Source organism: Clytia hemisphaerica, unplaced genomic scaffold (assembly GCF_902728285.1).
Source record: "Clytia hemisphaerica strain Z4C2 unplaced genomic scaffold, Clytia hemisphaerica genome assembly, whole genome shotgun sequence".
In the NCBI taxonomy this organism is placed as follows: Eukaryota; Metazoa; Cnidaria; class Hydrozoa; order Leptothecata; family Clytiidae; genus Clytia; species Clytia hemisphaerica.
The window spans coordinates 228,122-241,168 of NW_027104588.1; the positions used below are offsets into that span (position 1 = coordinate 228,122).

A 13,047-nucleotide genomic window follows, 5' to 3' on the forward strand; every position below is an offset into this window, starting at 1 on the left:
TAATGCATCAAAAAACTGCTCAAAAAGCACTATTTTCAAGATTGAGACAAGTAAGCTTTTAGAAAAATTTTCCGAAAATCTTGTTATGGTTCGGTACACCATCTACCGTAAAAAAATGTTCAATATGTTTTTTCTTCGTCGAAAATAAGCTTTTCAAAGTTGAAATGCCACAGTTTTGTGGGCTACATCAGGTAGAAATCTATATTTTGTACGTGGTAAAAATTGAAAATTCACTATGGTCAGAGCCCTTAATTCAGTTAATTGAATTACTTTTGAAATTTTTCTTAAATTTTTCCCGTTTCCAAAACTAATGCGCTTTCCTGAAATGGCACTACTGTTTTTCAAATTTGATAAGACATTGAAAAGAATTATAGATAGATATTCATTAGAATCTACACGAACAAACTCTAAAACTATAAACTTCAACGTAATAATTTTCGATCTGTAAAAAATTCATATACCTGGAGACGTTCGACAACAGGAGATTTCTCGTCTTTCTTTGTGTTTCTGTTTGAAAGTTGAAACACTTTTAAACACTGCTATGATTTCCCTTGAGAATCTCTACTAATTTTACGACAAACAAAATACAAAAATACGCCAATCTACCAGTTTATTCTCAAAAGGAATTCTTTGTTAAATATGTGATTATATTGAATTCCCGGATAAATGATATATCATGGGTGTATTCACACTGTGAGAAGGCAATTCTTGAAGTGTGTATGGGTGAATTCACACTGAAAGTTTCAAGCTAATGTTGATAGAACGAGGAAAGTCTAGAAATTTTTACTAATTCTTGCTGATGCATGTGAAACGTTCAAGCGAGGTAATCCTTGCCTCTGTTTCTTTGGTGTAGGTTTGAAGCAACTTGAAACGTGTATTTCCAGGTGTTTGTAAAAACTGTTCTTGACCACTGTGGTAAGAAGCGATAAAATAACATTCTTTAAACTGTTTGCTAATTTTTAGAAATCTTTTGCCTTTAAAGAGTGTGCAGGTCAACTGGCGGATGGGGTCAGTTGGCGTACAACTTTGAGAAAAAAATCTATGTCTGTATTTTTTCTTTATTCTATCATCCAAAAATCTATGGATTTCGTGGAAGTGAAAAAAAGATCAATTTTACGTTGAAAAAGAATTTCAGAAAAAATCCTAACGACTGAAAAGCAAGGCGGGAAATTAAACTAATGCACAGGAATTACAGCGATGCACTATGCAGTTTGGTGGATCTTATTATATCTTGAGTATGGACACCTTATAATGAAAATCATACTTTATATTTTTGGTTCCTTTGTTGAACTGGTTCTTTTCAAGTTGGCACAAAACCGTAAAACAAAATCCATTTGACACCATAATATTCAATAAATGTTTGAATAATGTTACGAGGCTCTTGAAAAAAATACTGTTGGCATCGCAGCGTATGAAAATTATATATCAAGCTGTGAAGACAAACACCGATTTCATCCAATGCGCAAGAAAAGTAACCATGGCAATCATCCAGGATCTTGGATGAAAGACATACCAATCAAATCATGAACAAAAAACGTAAAAAAGATTACTGTAATACACGTTTTTTTTATATAAGGAACCCGTTTATAAGGAACTCGAGGCTAAAAATGGTCCAAAAAATAAGGAATTGTTTAGGAACTGCTCAGGCTGAGAATAAGAAAACAAGTTTTCAGGAACAGTAAGAGATGGTTATCCAAACTTAGCAGCTATGTAAATAAGGGAACTCGATAAGGAACTTTGAGGCTGAAATTCTCTGTAAAAATAAGGAACTCCAGGCTCAGAACAAAGTTAAGGTTCCTTATAAAAAAAAACGTGTAAGTGAAAGAGAGTAATCTCAGAGCATAACATACAGAAAGTATCTAGAGTGTGGGTCTCAAAAGATTTTCATGTTTTTCAGGGGGTGGCTTTATATTAGGAGGAGGGTGCCAAAAATATATTGACTAGTGAGGCTTTTAAATCTTTTTGAGGATGTTAAGATGGGGTACGAATCTTTTTGGAATTTTTGAAAATATCCTCCACCCCACCCTAGTGTATACTTTCGGAGGAAAGATTTCTTTTGAAGGAAACTCGTTTTATTGATTTCTGACTCAAAAACTGTACCAAAAGTGAAGTTTCTAGTTAGCTCTAAAGGATTAAGAATTAATTTTTTCTTCTTTATTTTTCATCTTCCTTTTCTAAATTTTTTGAATAATTTTTCTCAAAAATCATAGTGTTCGGAATTATCTTTTCAACCGTATATAATTTGTTAGAAATATGAAGCATAGATTGAAAAACTTTTCCATTGAATGGGGTTGAAATCAAAGTCAATTTTCATTCCATTCTAGCGTGGCTGAAATTGTAGGGTATTTTTCCAACAGGAGACGAAATTTCGGCCAAAATTTTCATTTGGGCTAGGGTCTTACGTCTTTGATACAGGGGTGTTCTCTTTAATCTATTTTCTTTGACCTTACTTTGACCTTACTTTGACCTTATTTTCCCGTTAACTTATTTTTAGTTTTTTTCGAACTTGTATAACCTTATGTATACATTTGCTCTTATTTTCTTTTTGGACTTTGACATAGTGAGAAATACCCTGAGCTGAGAAACGCGTCCCTATACTTACTGCTAAGGTTACTACTAACCCTGGGGGGGGGGTACTTAGGCAAACGAGGGTACGGTATTTGCCGCCCTTAAGGGCACCTTTTTTGGATTTCGAAAGCCCCGCTAAGGGTCGGTAAAATCAGAAAATCAAATTTCAGTCGTGCGGAGAAATAAAGTTGGAGAAATAGGAAAATTTAACTTTTTACCCCGGAAAGATCGAAATTTGGTCAAGATTGGTCAAATTTGTCCCAATAAGGGTTGTAAAATTCACAAAACTTTCCTTTGTTTTCTCCTTTTTAGTCCCGGTAAGAGTCCAAGGATCGAAAGTCGGGCGGTACCCCCGTCAGCTCGCAACCCTAGTACCCCCTCCCCCCCCCCGGGTTACAAGCTACGAGAGGAAAAATAATGCAAAAATTTTTAAAATACAAGAAAATTATTAATTTCATGATCTACATAACAAAAATAATTTGAAATAATATAGTTGTAATGTGATATTTTCGGCACCTTGATTTAAAAAGGTTGTAATGAAATATTTGGAAATATCATTTTTTCTTATTTGCTTGTGAGTGGACATTTCAATTTATACATATGAAACATAACATTCTAAAGGCAGATTTTTTGCAAGGAAAATATTGATTTCATTATTTGAAATAAAAATATTGAAGAATAGGACCAAAAAAGAGGGGAATATTAATCATTTTTTTCAATAATCATAAACTTGACAAAAAATATTTTTCTTTTGGGCTGAAATATTATACCGTGCTTTACTTTCTTCAGGATGAAGATCAAACAAATTAATTTGAAAAAATAATAAATTATTGATTATTTTCTTCATCAAGTTCCAATATTTAAAATTATCTTAATTTATATGGAAATTTGATTGATTAAAAAATTAGAATAAATAATCAAGGATAAGTGAAGATTTCGAAAGATATATTCTTTGTAATATACTAAAGAATATTGTCGTACGTAGAGTAGGTCGTAGACCATATGAAATTATATCCTGGTGTTTCTATTAGTCTTCGATAAAATCTTCGATATCTTTGGAGGAAAACTTAATTAGATTCCAAGAAATTTTAACATACCGAGAGGAAGCATGTTTTTCAAGACTTTTTTATTTTTGTTGACAATACCAACGATAATATGTGCTTTGGACGTTATCGGGATTTATAGTGCTTGTGAAAACCATCCTGAGCTTGTAAGTAACTTTACAAAACAAGGAGCTATTTACAATCGAGCTGTCACGAAATTCTATACATTTAGCCAAAGAATGAATTATATTGGGCTAGATATGTGTTATAACGAGACAGTGTTGTTGAACTTTCTGATCGATAAAGTGCTGGCTAATACTTCTTATCTTGAAATAGGGAATGACTCTACTCCTTATAAACATGTCAAAATTGATACGGTTATTTTACATGTACCTTTGCATATGTTCAAAATTACTCAAGACATTTTGAGCACTACAGATATCATTGTCGTCAAATTCACCAGAGATATTATATTACCGACAAACTATGCTGATAGACTTGGTTTCGATGTTATTTTCAACTTGATGAAAATTGAAAAAGTTATTCGTGAATATTGGAATGAAATTATTTTGATTGATCTTCGATCTAGTGGAACATCATTATCTATGCAAGAATTGATATCAAATTTCAAAAAGGAAAAAGATATTTGCTACAAAGCTATAGGAATAGAATCTTCGAATGATTCACATTTAAACCGTCTAGACCAGCTTCTTCATGTGGAGAAAAACAAAAGATTAGCAACCTTCTTTTTCCAAACGAAGTCCGAAGATTTTCAAATACCATCATTTTTCCTGGACTACTCAAACAAATCAATAATTATTGGTTCTGTTGATGTTTTGGTTAAAAACGAAACATTGCCAGGAAATATCGTCAGAGCTCCTTTCTTCAATATCTTTCGAATGTTAACACAGTTTGACGTTCTTCATTTTTTCTTTAGCAATGACCCAGAGTACCAGAAATATAGGTTTGAGATCAGTAGCATAGTTGCCTACTTTTTTTATGCGCTCAATATATTCAAACGCCCTCCTTCAATGTCGCACCAAGAATACAGAGCAATTTTGAAATCCAATCTCACTAGAACAAAAGAGGGAGACTTCTTAGGATTTAAACCAGTCAATGAGAATCGAACCAATGAATCTTTGACAAATAATTGTACAGACATCGTATGTCAACCAGGATTCAGAAAAGTTTTTGGAGTTGTCCCTTCGTCTTTATGGGATGAGGAAGTCGGATATTTTTGTCAACCCTGTCCTATGGATGAATTCAAATCGACCTACGGTGACGGTCCTTGTCAATCATGTCATGGATTCTACGTCCCTAGCGCTGATCGAACGTCTTGTATAAATCCATTGAAATCTGTTTATTTGAAAGCTGAAAGGCGAATCGGTGCTATCCTAATTGCTTTGTGTATCATGGGAGCCATTTTCCCATTGTCCACTTTATGTGTCTTCCTGAAGAATCGAAAATCACCTATTGTTATGCTCTCAGACTCAAAGTTATCGTTACTTCACCTCTGTTTCCTAGCAACCACTTCTATCGTGTTGCCATTGGTTTATTTCGACCAACCAACTGAAGCCAAATGTATAACTCGTCTTGGAATCATAGTTTTGCTTTATAATAATAGTATCAGCTTTATTTTCATCAAATGTATGAAACTTTTAAATGCTTTCTCCAGCGATATACGAACTACTGGTCGAGATGTACAGAGAACTGCAATACAGCAAATCTCGATTTTTATGATCAATACATTTCTTGGATTAGGTATTTTAGTATTATTGATGTATCAAAAGTTACCAGAGGTCGTAACTTCGATAAACATCGAAAGAAAGGAACAAATATTTTACTGCGACAGCAATTTGCACTTCAGTGTATTGATAGCATACACCATTTGTTTACATTTAGCATGCAGTTACCGAGCTTACCAATATCGTCACTTGCCAGGATATCTGAGTGAAGCAACCAGTATTGCAATCGGTTCATTTGCTGCCACAATCTCCTTCACCGTAATGTATCCTATCAGTCATTTCCAAAAGAATCAACTTGATGTCTCAGTCGTGCAAATTTTATTTGTGGCTGGGAATAATTTGTTGATTTATTTATTCATGTATGGCTATAAGATGTATCTGATCATCTTTCGGCCGAGAAAAAACACGAAATATTATGCCAGGAAACTTCAGATTCAAGCAGTGAAGGAGCGGACTGGCCGAACAACATCTTTTCTGGTCATTGATGCGAGTACCAGGCACTCGAGGTAAATTGTTCAAGAGGATAACCCAGAAAGTACATTAATTAAAAAATTATGTTTTTTAAACTGAACTTTTTAAAATTTGTTAGTGCTTTCGCGGCTTGCAGCCCTTATTGTCATTAATTTTCTCGGTGAAGATGACTTTTCAGTATTTCATTCGCTCCAATGGAGACAACGCCTCTTTAAATCCCATCTCAGCCATTCAAATCGATTTTATCCTCCGATGCAAAAGTTATAAAATAAGCTCTGAGTGAAATAATGAGTCACATTTGCACGCTTTTTTTATAAGAATGTTGTAAATCCATTTCATTATGGATATTCTTAACTTTTTTGGGAATATCATCCTGAAATATTCTTACATCATTCTCAAATTAGGATCCTAATTCAGACTAGATTTAACATTTAGTACACGTTTTTTTTTTTATTAGAACCCAGTTTATAAGAACATTTAGGCTGAAATTCGTCAAAAAATTAAGAACATCGTAAGAACATGCCCAGCATTTAGAGTAGTCTGAAAAATTAAGAACGCATTTAAGAACATTTAAGGCTGAAAATTGCTAAGAAAATAAGCACATCCAGGCTCAGCCAAATTTTAAGTGTTCTAATAAAAAAAAAAACGTGTACATACGTCTCAAGCATAAAATGGCATTTTTGTGAAAGGAGTGAGACTTACTTGGGTGTAATTGACAATTTATAATTGAAAATGCTCTAAAAATGGCATTCTTAGATTGAGTAGCAAAATTCTATGATGATGATATTTTTAGCATTATTCTTAATTTTTGGTCATTTTCATCGTGGACATTCTTATAAAGTGTATTCTTATAAAAAAAAGCGCGTAGGGCCTTCAAATCCGTCGGTAAAGTATCTACTGTTAATTATATTTTATCGTAGAAGTTACATGATGACTGATAAAATGTGTTTTGAGTAATGCTGTTTTTTCCTTGTAAAAAAAATTTGCGATGTATTAATAATTTTTAACAGGGGGTTTGACTTTTCATATTTTGAATAGCCAGGCATAAAACCGTTGCTTTTTAAGTTCCATGACAGTTAAAATCGCTAGCGAAAACAAAAATGCTGCAAAAAAAGGCTGCAGACACTTACGGCTTTTATTATTTAGATTTAAGATTAGATTTAGATTTAGATTTTTAAAGTGATTCCACAAAATATTGTAATTTTTAACTAAATCTTTTTAAATGATTAAAAATAATTTAAGTGAAATTCAATATCTAATTAAATGTGTACTTGACCTAGACAACATAATAGCGACAAGCAACAAAAAGATGTGTTTTAATTTCAATAGTTTGTAAACAATTTTATTGTTTATCTCCAACCAAGCATAAAAGAAACAAAGCAATCTATGCTGAAAATGTGCTCCGAGTATGAATAGAGTCTATTGTTTGATTATATAAATCGCGGCTAATTAGATCGACTTTAATTAAGGAGATTTAATTAGCTTTTATAAACATTTGTATTGTTCTAATTGAATTATGCTTGAATAGCAGTGGAATCTCTGAATCTTAGATTGAATCTTGCTTTAGATTAGGTCCGGATTTTTTGTTGATTTTCAGCAGATTTGTTGCGAAAAAAATCTATGATAGACTATTAGGTATTAGATCCTAATAGATATTACGCCGTTTATGTAATTATGCTGTTGATATTATGACAAAATCATGGGCTTATGGCTTTTACATCATCGTTGCAGTTCTAGTTTTCTTGAACTATAGTCTTTTAAAACTGAGAGGAATCGCACTATCGCAGAGGCAAAAGGAGATTACTTATCCACCGTTGTTGGATAAAAGACGTGGCTTGAAAGAAGGTATCCAATCTTGTTGTAATGCTTTATTGTGTCCGATTGAAGGTGAATGGCATATGAAAAACCGGACATCTATTAAGCAATTCAGTTATGTTGAACATACAAATATGCAATTACGCATGCGTAAAGGTTGGCCTGCGCAGCTTTATCATGGTGATTTAAGATGTGGGACCATGTATCCTTTACCAAGACTTGTACGAAAACAAAATACACAAATTTTCATGTCAGATATTATTTCCCAATGTAATAGTTATAGTCAAGCACCATGTTGTCGGAACGATATCGGATGGTGCGGTGAAGGTGAATTTTTCTGCCGGTGTGAAACGTGCTTAAATTATCGAAACATAATTCAAACAGAGCTTTATGATTGGAAACATAAATTGAAATGTATTAAACCGAAATTAGTGAAAAAGGAAACATGTGATTTTTTAGCAAACCAATTCACATCAGTGACTTTTATTGGTGATTCTCTAGTCCGTCATGTTTTCTCATCGTTACTTATTCAACTGACCGAGGACCCTCAAACTGGCGCTTTGAAGCCGAATTTACATCAAACAGAGAAGCAATATTGTAGCGACGAAAATCAGTTTGTTGATAGTGCTTGTCATTCTAAACTTTCAATCGATTGGCATGAAGTGAACGCACACCCTGAGTATTGTAACACGTCTATTTCTAAACCGAAAGTATTTTTTATACAGGCTTATGCTTCTCATTTGGGTGGAATGGCGTATGAGAAAGTTAACAAGATCCTATCCGAACAGCGACCTTTAATCTTGATTGGGATTGGCATACATGATAATTTTAACCACGATAAAGTTATTGACGAATATCTTGCCCCGCTGATACAACTTCGAAACGAGAGAATCGGATACAGTAATCCTGTCATTGTTTGGTTAAATACACACGCAGCGGGGCTTTTAAAACCGATTGGCTACCAGAAAACTCAAGGAAACGAAAGGATATTAAAATTCAATTCTGTCTTGTATGATTATTGCAGAAGGAATTCTATTTTTGTTTTCGATACTTTCAATATGACAAAAGGTGTTCATAGTTTTGATGGCACACATTATGGAAAAACGCTGAATCAGCTAAAAGTTGAGATACTTTTGAATTCATTGAGAATGCTGAAGGATTGGTGAGTTACTTTGCCTTAAACAATTATATGTAAATTAAAAACCGGTAAGCCTTTTCCGTGTCAATTTAAAGTGAATACCACGTACTCTTGTCTCCCGAATAGACGGGGGGTCCGAATAAGCAGGGGGGTAGGAAAATTTTCTAAATTCTAATAAGCGGGGGGGATGGAATAAGAGGGGGGGGGTAGTTTAAAGACAGATTTTTTTCTAACTGGTATCAATTTCAACAACAAAAAAGAAACTTTAACAAATAAACACGTAAAATAAGAACCAATACCAACAAAAAGGAAAATTTAAACAAGTTTAAGGTCTATCTACACTGTAATAAAATATTGAATCATTCGAATTTAATTAGCGGGGGGGGGGTCTTAATAAGAGCGGGGGGATGGACTTTTTTGTATCTTAACAATTAGCGGGGGGACGTTTATTCGGGAGACAAGAGTACGTACTTCCACTCTAGGATTTCAAAAATTGCTTTTTACTACGCTTCATTAAGATGGGATAAATCCAAAATGGTCAAACGTTTTAAATTACTTTACAAACATGAACGTTTTCAGGAGTTTAAAAACTTGTACGCATTGTCTGACGTCTGACATACTCGACAACGGCAAATAATACTACCATACAATGAACCCCGTGCGGGGAGGGGCAAAGGGCGGTGATCTTTTATCGGATTTATCGGATTTATCGGATTAAAAATGCTTATCTTATTAAGTTGCAAAGAAAAATTGATGATGTTTAAAGACAGGAATTTTTTTTTTCTGATGGAGAACGGAGAACATTTAAACAAATATCCAGTGAAAATTTCAGAACTCTAGTCTTTCCCAATCGGTCACTATTTTGATTCCGATTTTGAGGCATGTGGATGGGACTTAAGATGAATGATGATATCTATAAGATGAAACATTCCCAAAATTTATAAATTATTGAATCAAAGAATGGGGTCCTTTTAAAAAGCAGTACTGTACTCATTACAAAAACAAAGTTTAGGTTTTTAAGCAATACTCTAAAGATTGACGTGAGGGGAGGGTACATGACTATGGTGGCCCATCGTTGTCAACGTGTTTTTTTCTTCAAATAGAAAGTAGTACGAAAAGTAATTAAAAAAAGAAAAACATTTTTTTATTTCTGAATAAAAATTTTAAAAATCATTTTAAAAATAAAAAAAATAATAAAAAAATAAAAAATAGTTAAAAAAAGAGACAATAAAAAAAATTTAATTAAAAAAGAAAAAATTTAAAATTTAAAAAATTTAAAAGACGTAAAAAAATCACGTAGCCCAGCGTTGTCATTGTCATTTTTATCTCCCTAGTATTTGGAGTTTGGGAATACGTTCAAGAAAAATTACAAAGTGGAGAATGAAGAACGAGTGTATTCTAGAGTCACAGATCATCATTTACTTATTCCGCTTAACTTACGGGCACTGCGCTGCAACCTTAATCCGTGGCGTATTTGGCGGAGGCCACCCACGTTAAAGCAATAATGGGGGCCAGCATCCCATCAAAGGTGTTTAAAAATAGGAAGATTACGCAGTAGTCGGAATCGACTGACGGCTCAAATGAGGTAGTAGCAGTGGACTTTAATGTGCCAACAAAACTAGGAAACTCATCCGGACGTGTGTTTAAAATATAGGAAAATTACAGTAGTCGGACTCGTGCGTGTACGCTGTGTCAACTGCAAGAACAAGATTCCCCTCTCTTGAGACTTTAAAGGAGATTGGAGTGTCCTATAGATTGAGAATTCTCATTTTATAGGCACTTGTAGGGTTTACACCCAGGATTGGAATGAGAATCGGTCTTCGACTAAAGAGTCCGGGAGTCCTGAGAGTGATATCGGCTTTCGCATGTCGGGAACAATTTATGACAACTGATCACAGTATTTTTGTTTTCAATTTAGTTTTTATAATTCGATTCCCAGGGAGTGAGATTTTCATCGAATACGGTAACTTTTCGAATAACGGAACGTCTAATTAGAGAGCCTCGACTGTACTTCGTGCACTTGTTAATTAGGACAATCTCGGTAATTTATTACGACGACTCAGTTCATTTACTCATTAGGTATATTAATAAAAAAGACAAAACTTTCTCTGCAAATATGATATATATATTCTGTTGAATCAAAAATATTCAAATGCAAGCAGGTTCAAACCAATAAAAACAAAAAATCGTACTCATATGTGCTTAATCGTAGGGGGGGGTCACTTTGCAATTTTTGGAAAATCACCCCATAGCATTTTATAATGTCCCCCATTGTATGAAGTTTTCCTGAAAAAAGTGCCAAAACCTTCATTTCCCTAGGGTTTTTTTTGGGAAAATCACTCCAAAATCACTTAATAATGAACCCACCCCCATTTTATGATTTTTCTTCCGGGGTACCCACCCCCTGCTTATTCCACGCCCCCTACAATTAAGCACAGAAGAGTATCCGAAAAATACTAAAATTACTACAAAAACTGAAGACCAAAATCATAAACGACTCATTCTTTAGATAATGGGGTCTAATATGTAATAAACACTTACATAACAAACATTATCAAATTTTAATTTTGCATTGAAAAATGCACATACAGCCATAAGCTGAATTTGAAAACAAGCTATGGATGCTTATATGAATTTAATCATGGTAAAAGATCAAACAGTAAAGATATTGTATCCTAGTGAGAATTCAAATGGTTTCTGAGAAAAGTGTCATTTATGCCAAATTGTGTCACTTATGATAATAATAATAATAACAATAATAAAAAATTTCTCTTTTATCACACAGAAAGGTACATCTATATACAAGCTAAAAACACACACGCTTAATTTTTTATAAGAATACCTTCTATAAGAATATCAGGGTGAAAATTGGCCAATTCTTAAGAATACCCTAAGAATACCTCCAGGGTGAGTTTCACAGATTTTGATAATAATATAGTCATTTTCTATTTGTTGACAAAAATGAATGGGTTTTTTGTTCGACTTAAATTGAAACTTATTTAAGGTAGAATACAATTTTAGCTTCAAATGTGCGCTAAATCTGGCTAAATAGAAAGAAACAAGAAAGAAGAACAAGATACTCTCAAATCAAATAGGTCATTTCTTATATTTATATATTATTTCACCCTCAATTTCGGCCATTTTTTTTAAGAATACTTGACCCTCAGCCAATTCTTATAAAAAAAGCGTGTAACAACTAAAAATTTCTTTTTTAAAAGAAAATAAAAAAGTAACAAAAATAAACTTGAATACACGTTAGGTTTTTATCTGACGATCCAGTACTCGTCAAAGGTGAGCATGTTTTCTTACAACTTTGAACAAATAAAACAAAAGAAATTTCAACAAATGACAGTCTTTCAATAATCTACAGCGTTGACCCGTCCACAATCTCCACTTCCTTCAATCCAAGAAGCCTACAGAATAAGTTACATTTGTGTGACTCGAAAAAAGAGGTGAAAGCAACCTCATTTAAATTACCAGCACAGAAAAATCTCTCATCTTGTACATCTTTATCAAGGTCGGCTGATGTGGCGATCTCCGGATCGTATAGATTATAACCACTTCCTTGTAAATCTACCAACAAAAGCTTTTCATCACTTTCTTGATAAGAAAAATGCACAAGGGCTTCAGCTTTATCATAAAATGTCTCTTGACCACTTTTGCGCTTGCATGGAACTCCATTATTGTTAATATATTTGATAAAGTCTCCTTCAACATAGGGCTCAACAGTGATTGGCTCACCATTAAGAAGAGCAAATTGGATAGTTTGATACTGAAACCAATTTTCCCTAAAGCCTGGCTTTTTCATACACTTTGCTGTTATTGCTTTTGCTGCAGTGTGCATTTGTACCTGCTTTCTTGTGTGTTCTTCAAGGGTCATATTATACCGTGGGCCGCATACGTTCCAAGCTGACTCTTTGAACTTTTTTATGACCCAAATTTTTGTGGTTCCATTTTCAGTTGTGTATGCTTTGAAGGCATTTCTAAAACCTCCCTCTGCAAATTTTTCTGTTTGCATGCGAAATTTGCTAGTTTCACCTTTTAGCCAAATTTTATGTTTGATGTTGAATGACTCTAGTGTCAAAGTTACCTCATTATCCAATGTTGGAGTAACTAATTTTCCTGCTTGTAAAATGCCTCCAATAGAAATTGATACTGGCATATCTTCTTGCAAATGTGGTTTCTTTGGGACCAGAATCGATGAAACCCTTTTCCTCTTGCTTTTCACAGGAATATAATTGTTGCTATCTGTGCTATCATTCACTCT

The 13,047-nt window shown here is 33.7% G+C and overlaps 1 protein-coding gene across 1 annotated transcript; it reads left to right on the forward strand.

Moving 5' to 3' along the window:
- The first annotated feature begins 7,294 nt into the window (after positions 1 to 7,294).
- LOC136823568 (uncharacterized) lies at positions 7,295 to 8,960 on the forward strand. The gene has a single exon (XM_067079753.1). The coding sequence runs from the start codon at positions 7,516 to 7,518 to the stop codon at positions 8,806 to 8,808; it is 1,293 nt and encodes a 430-aa protein (XP_066935854.1). The 5' UTR covers positions 7,295 to 7,515; the 3' UTR covers positions 8,809 to 8,960.
- Positions 8,961 to 13,047: the final 4,087 nt, after the last annotated feature.

Bases quoted from the DNA above. Each gene is read 5' to 3' on its own strand.
- LOC136823568 (XM_067079753.1), top strand. From the start codon at position 7,516: ATGACAAAATCATGGGCTTATGGCTTTTACATCATCGTTGCAGTTCTA.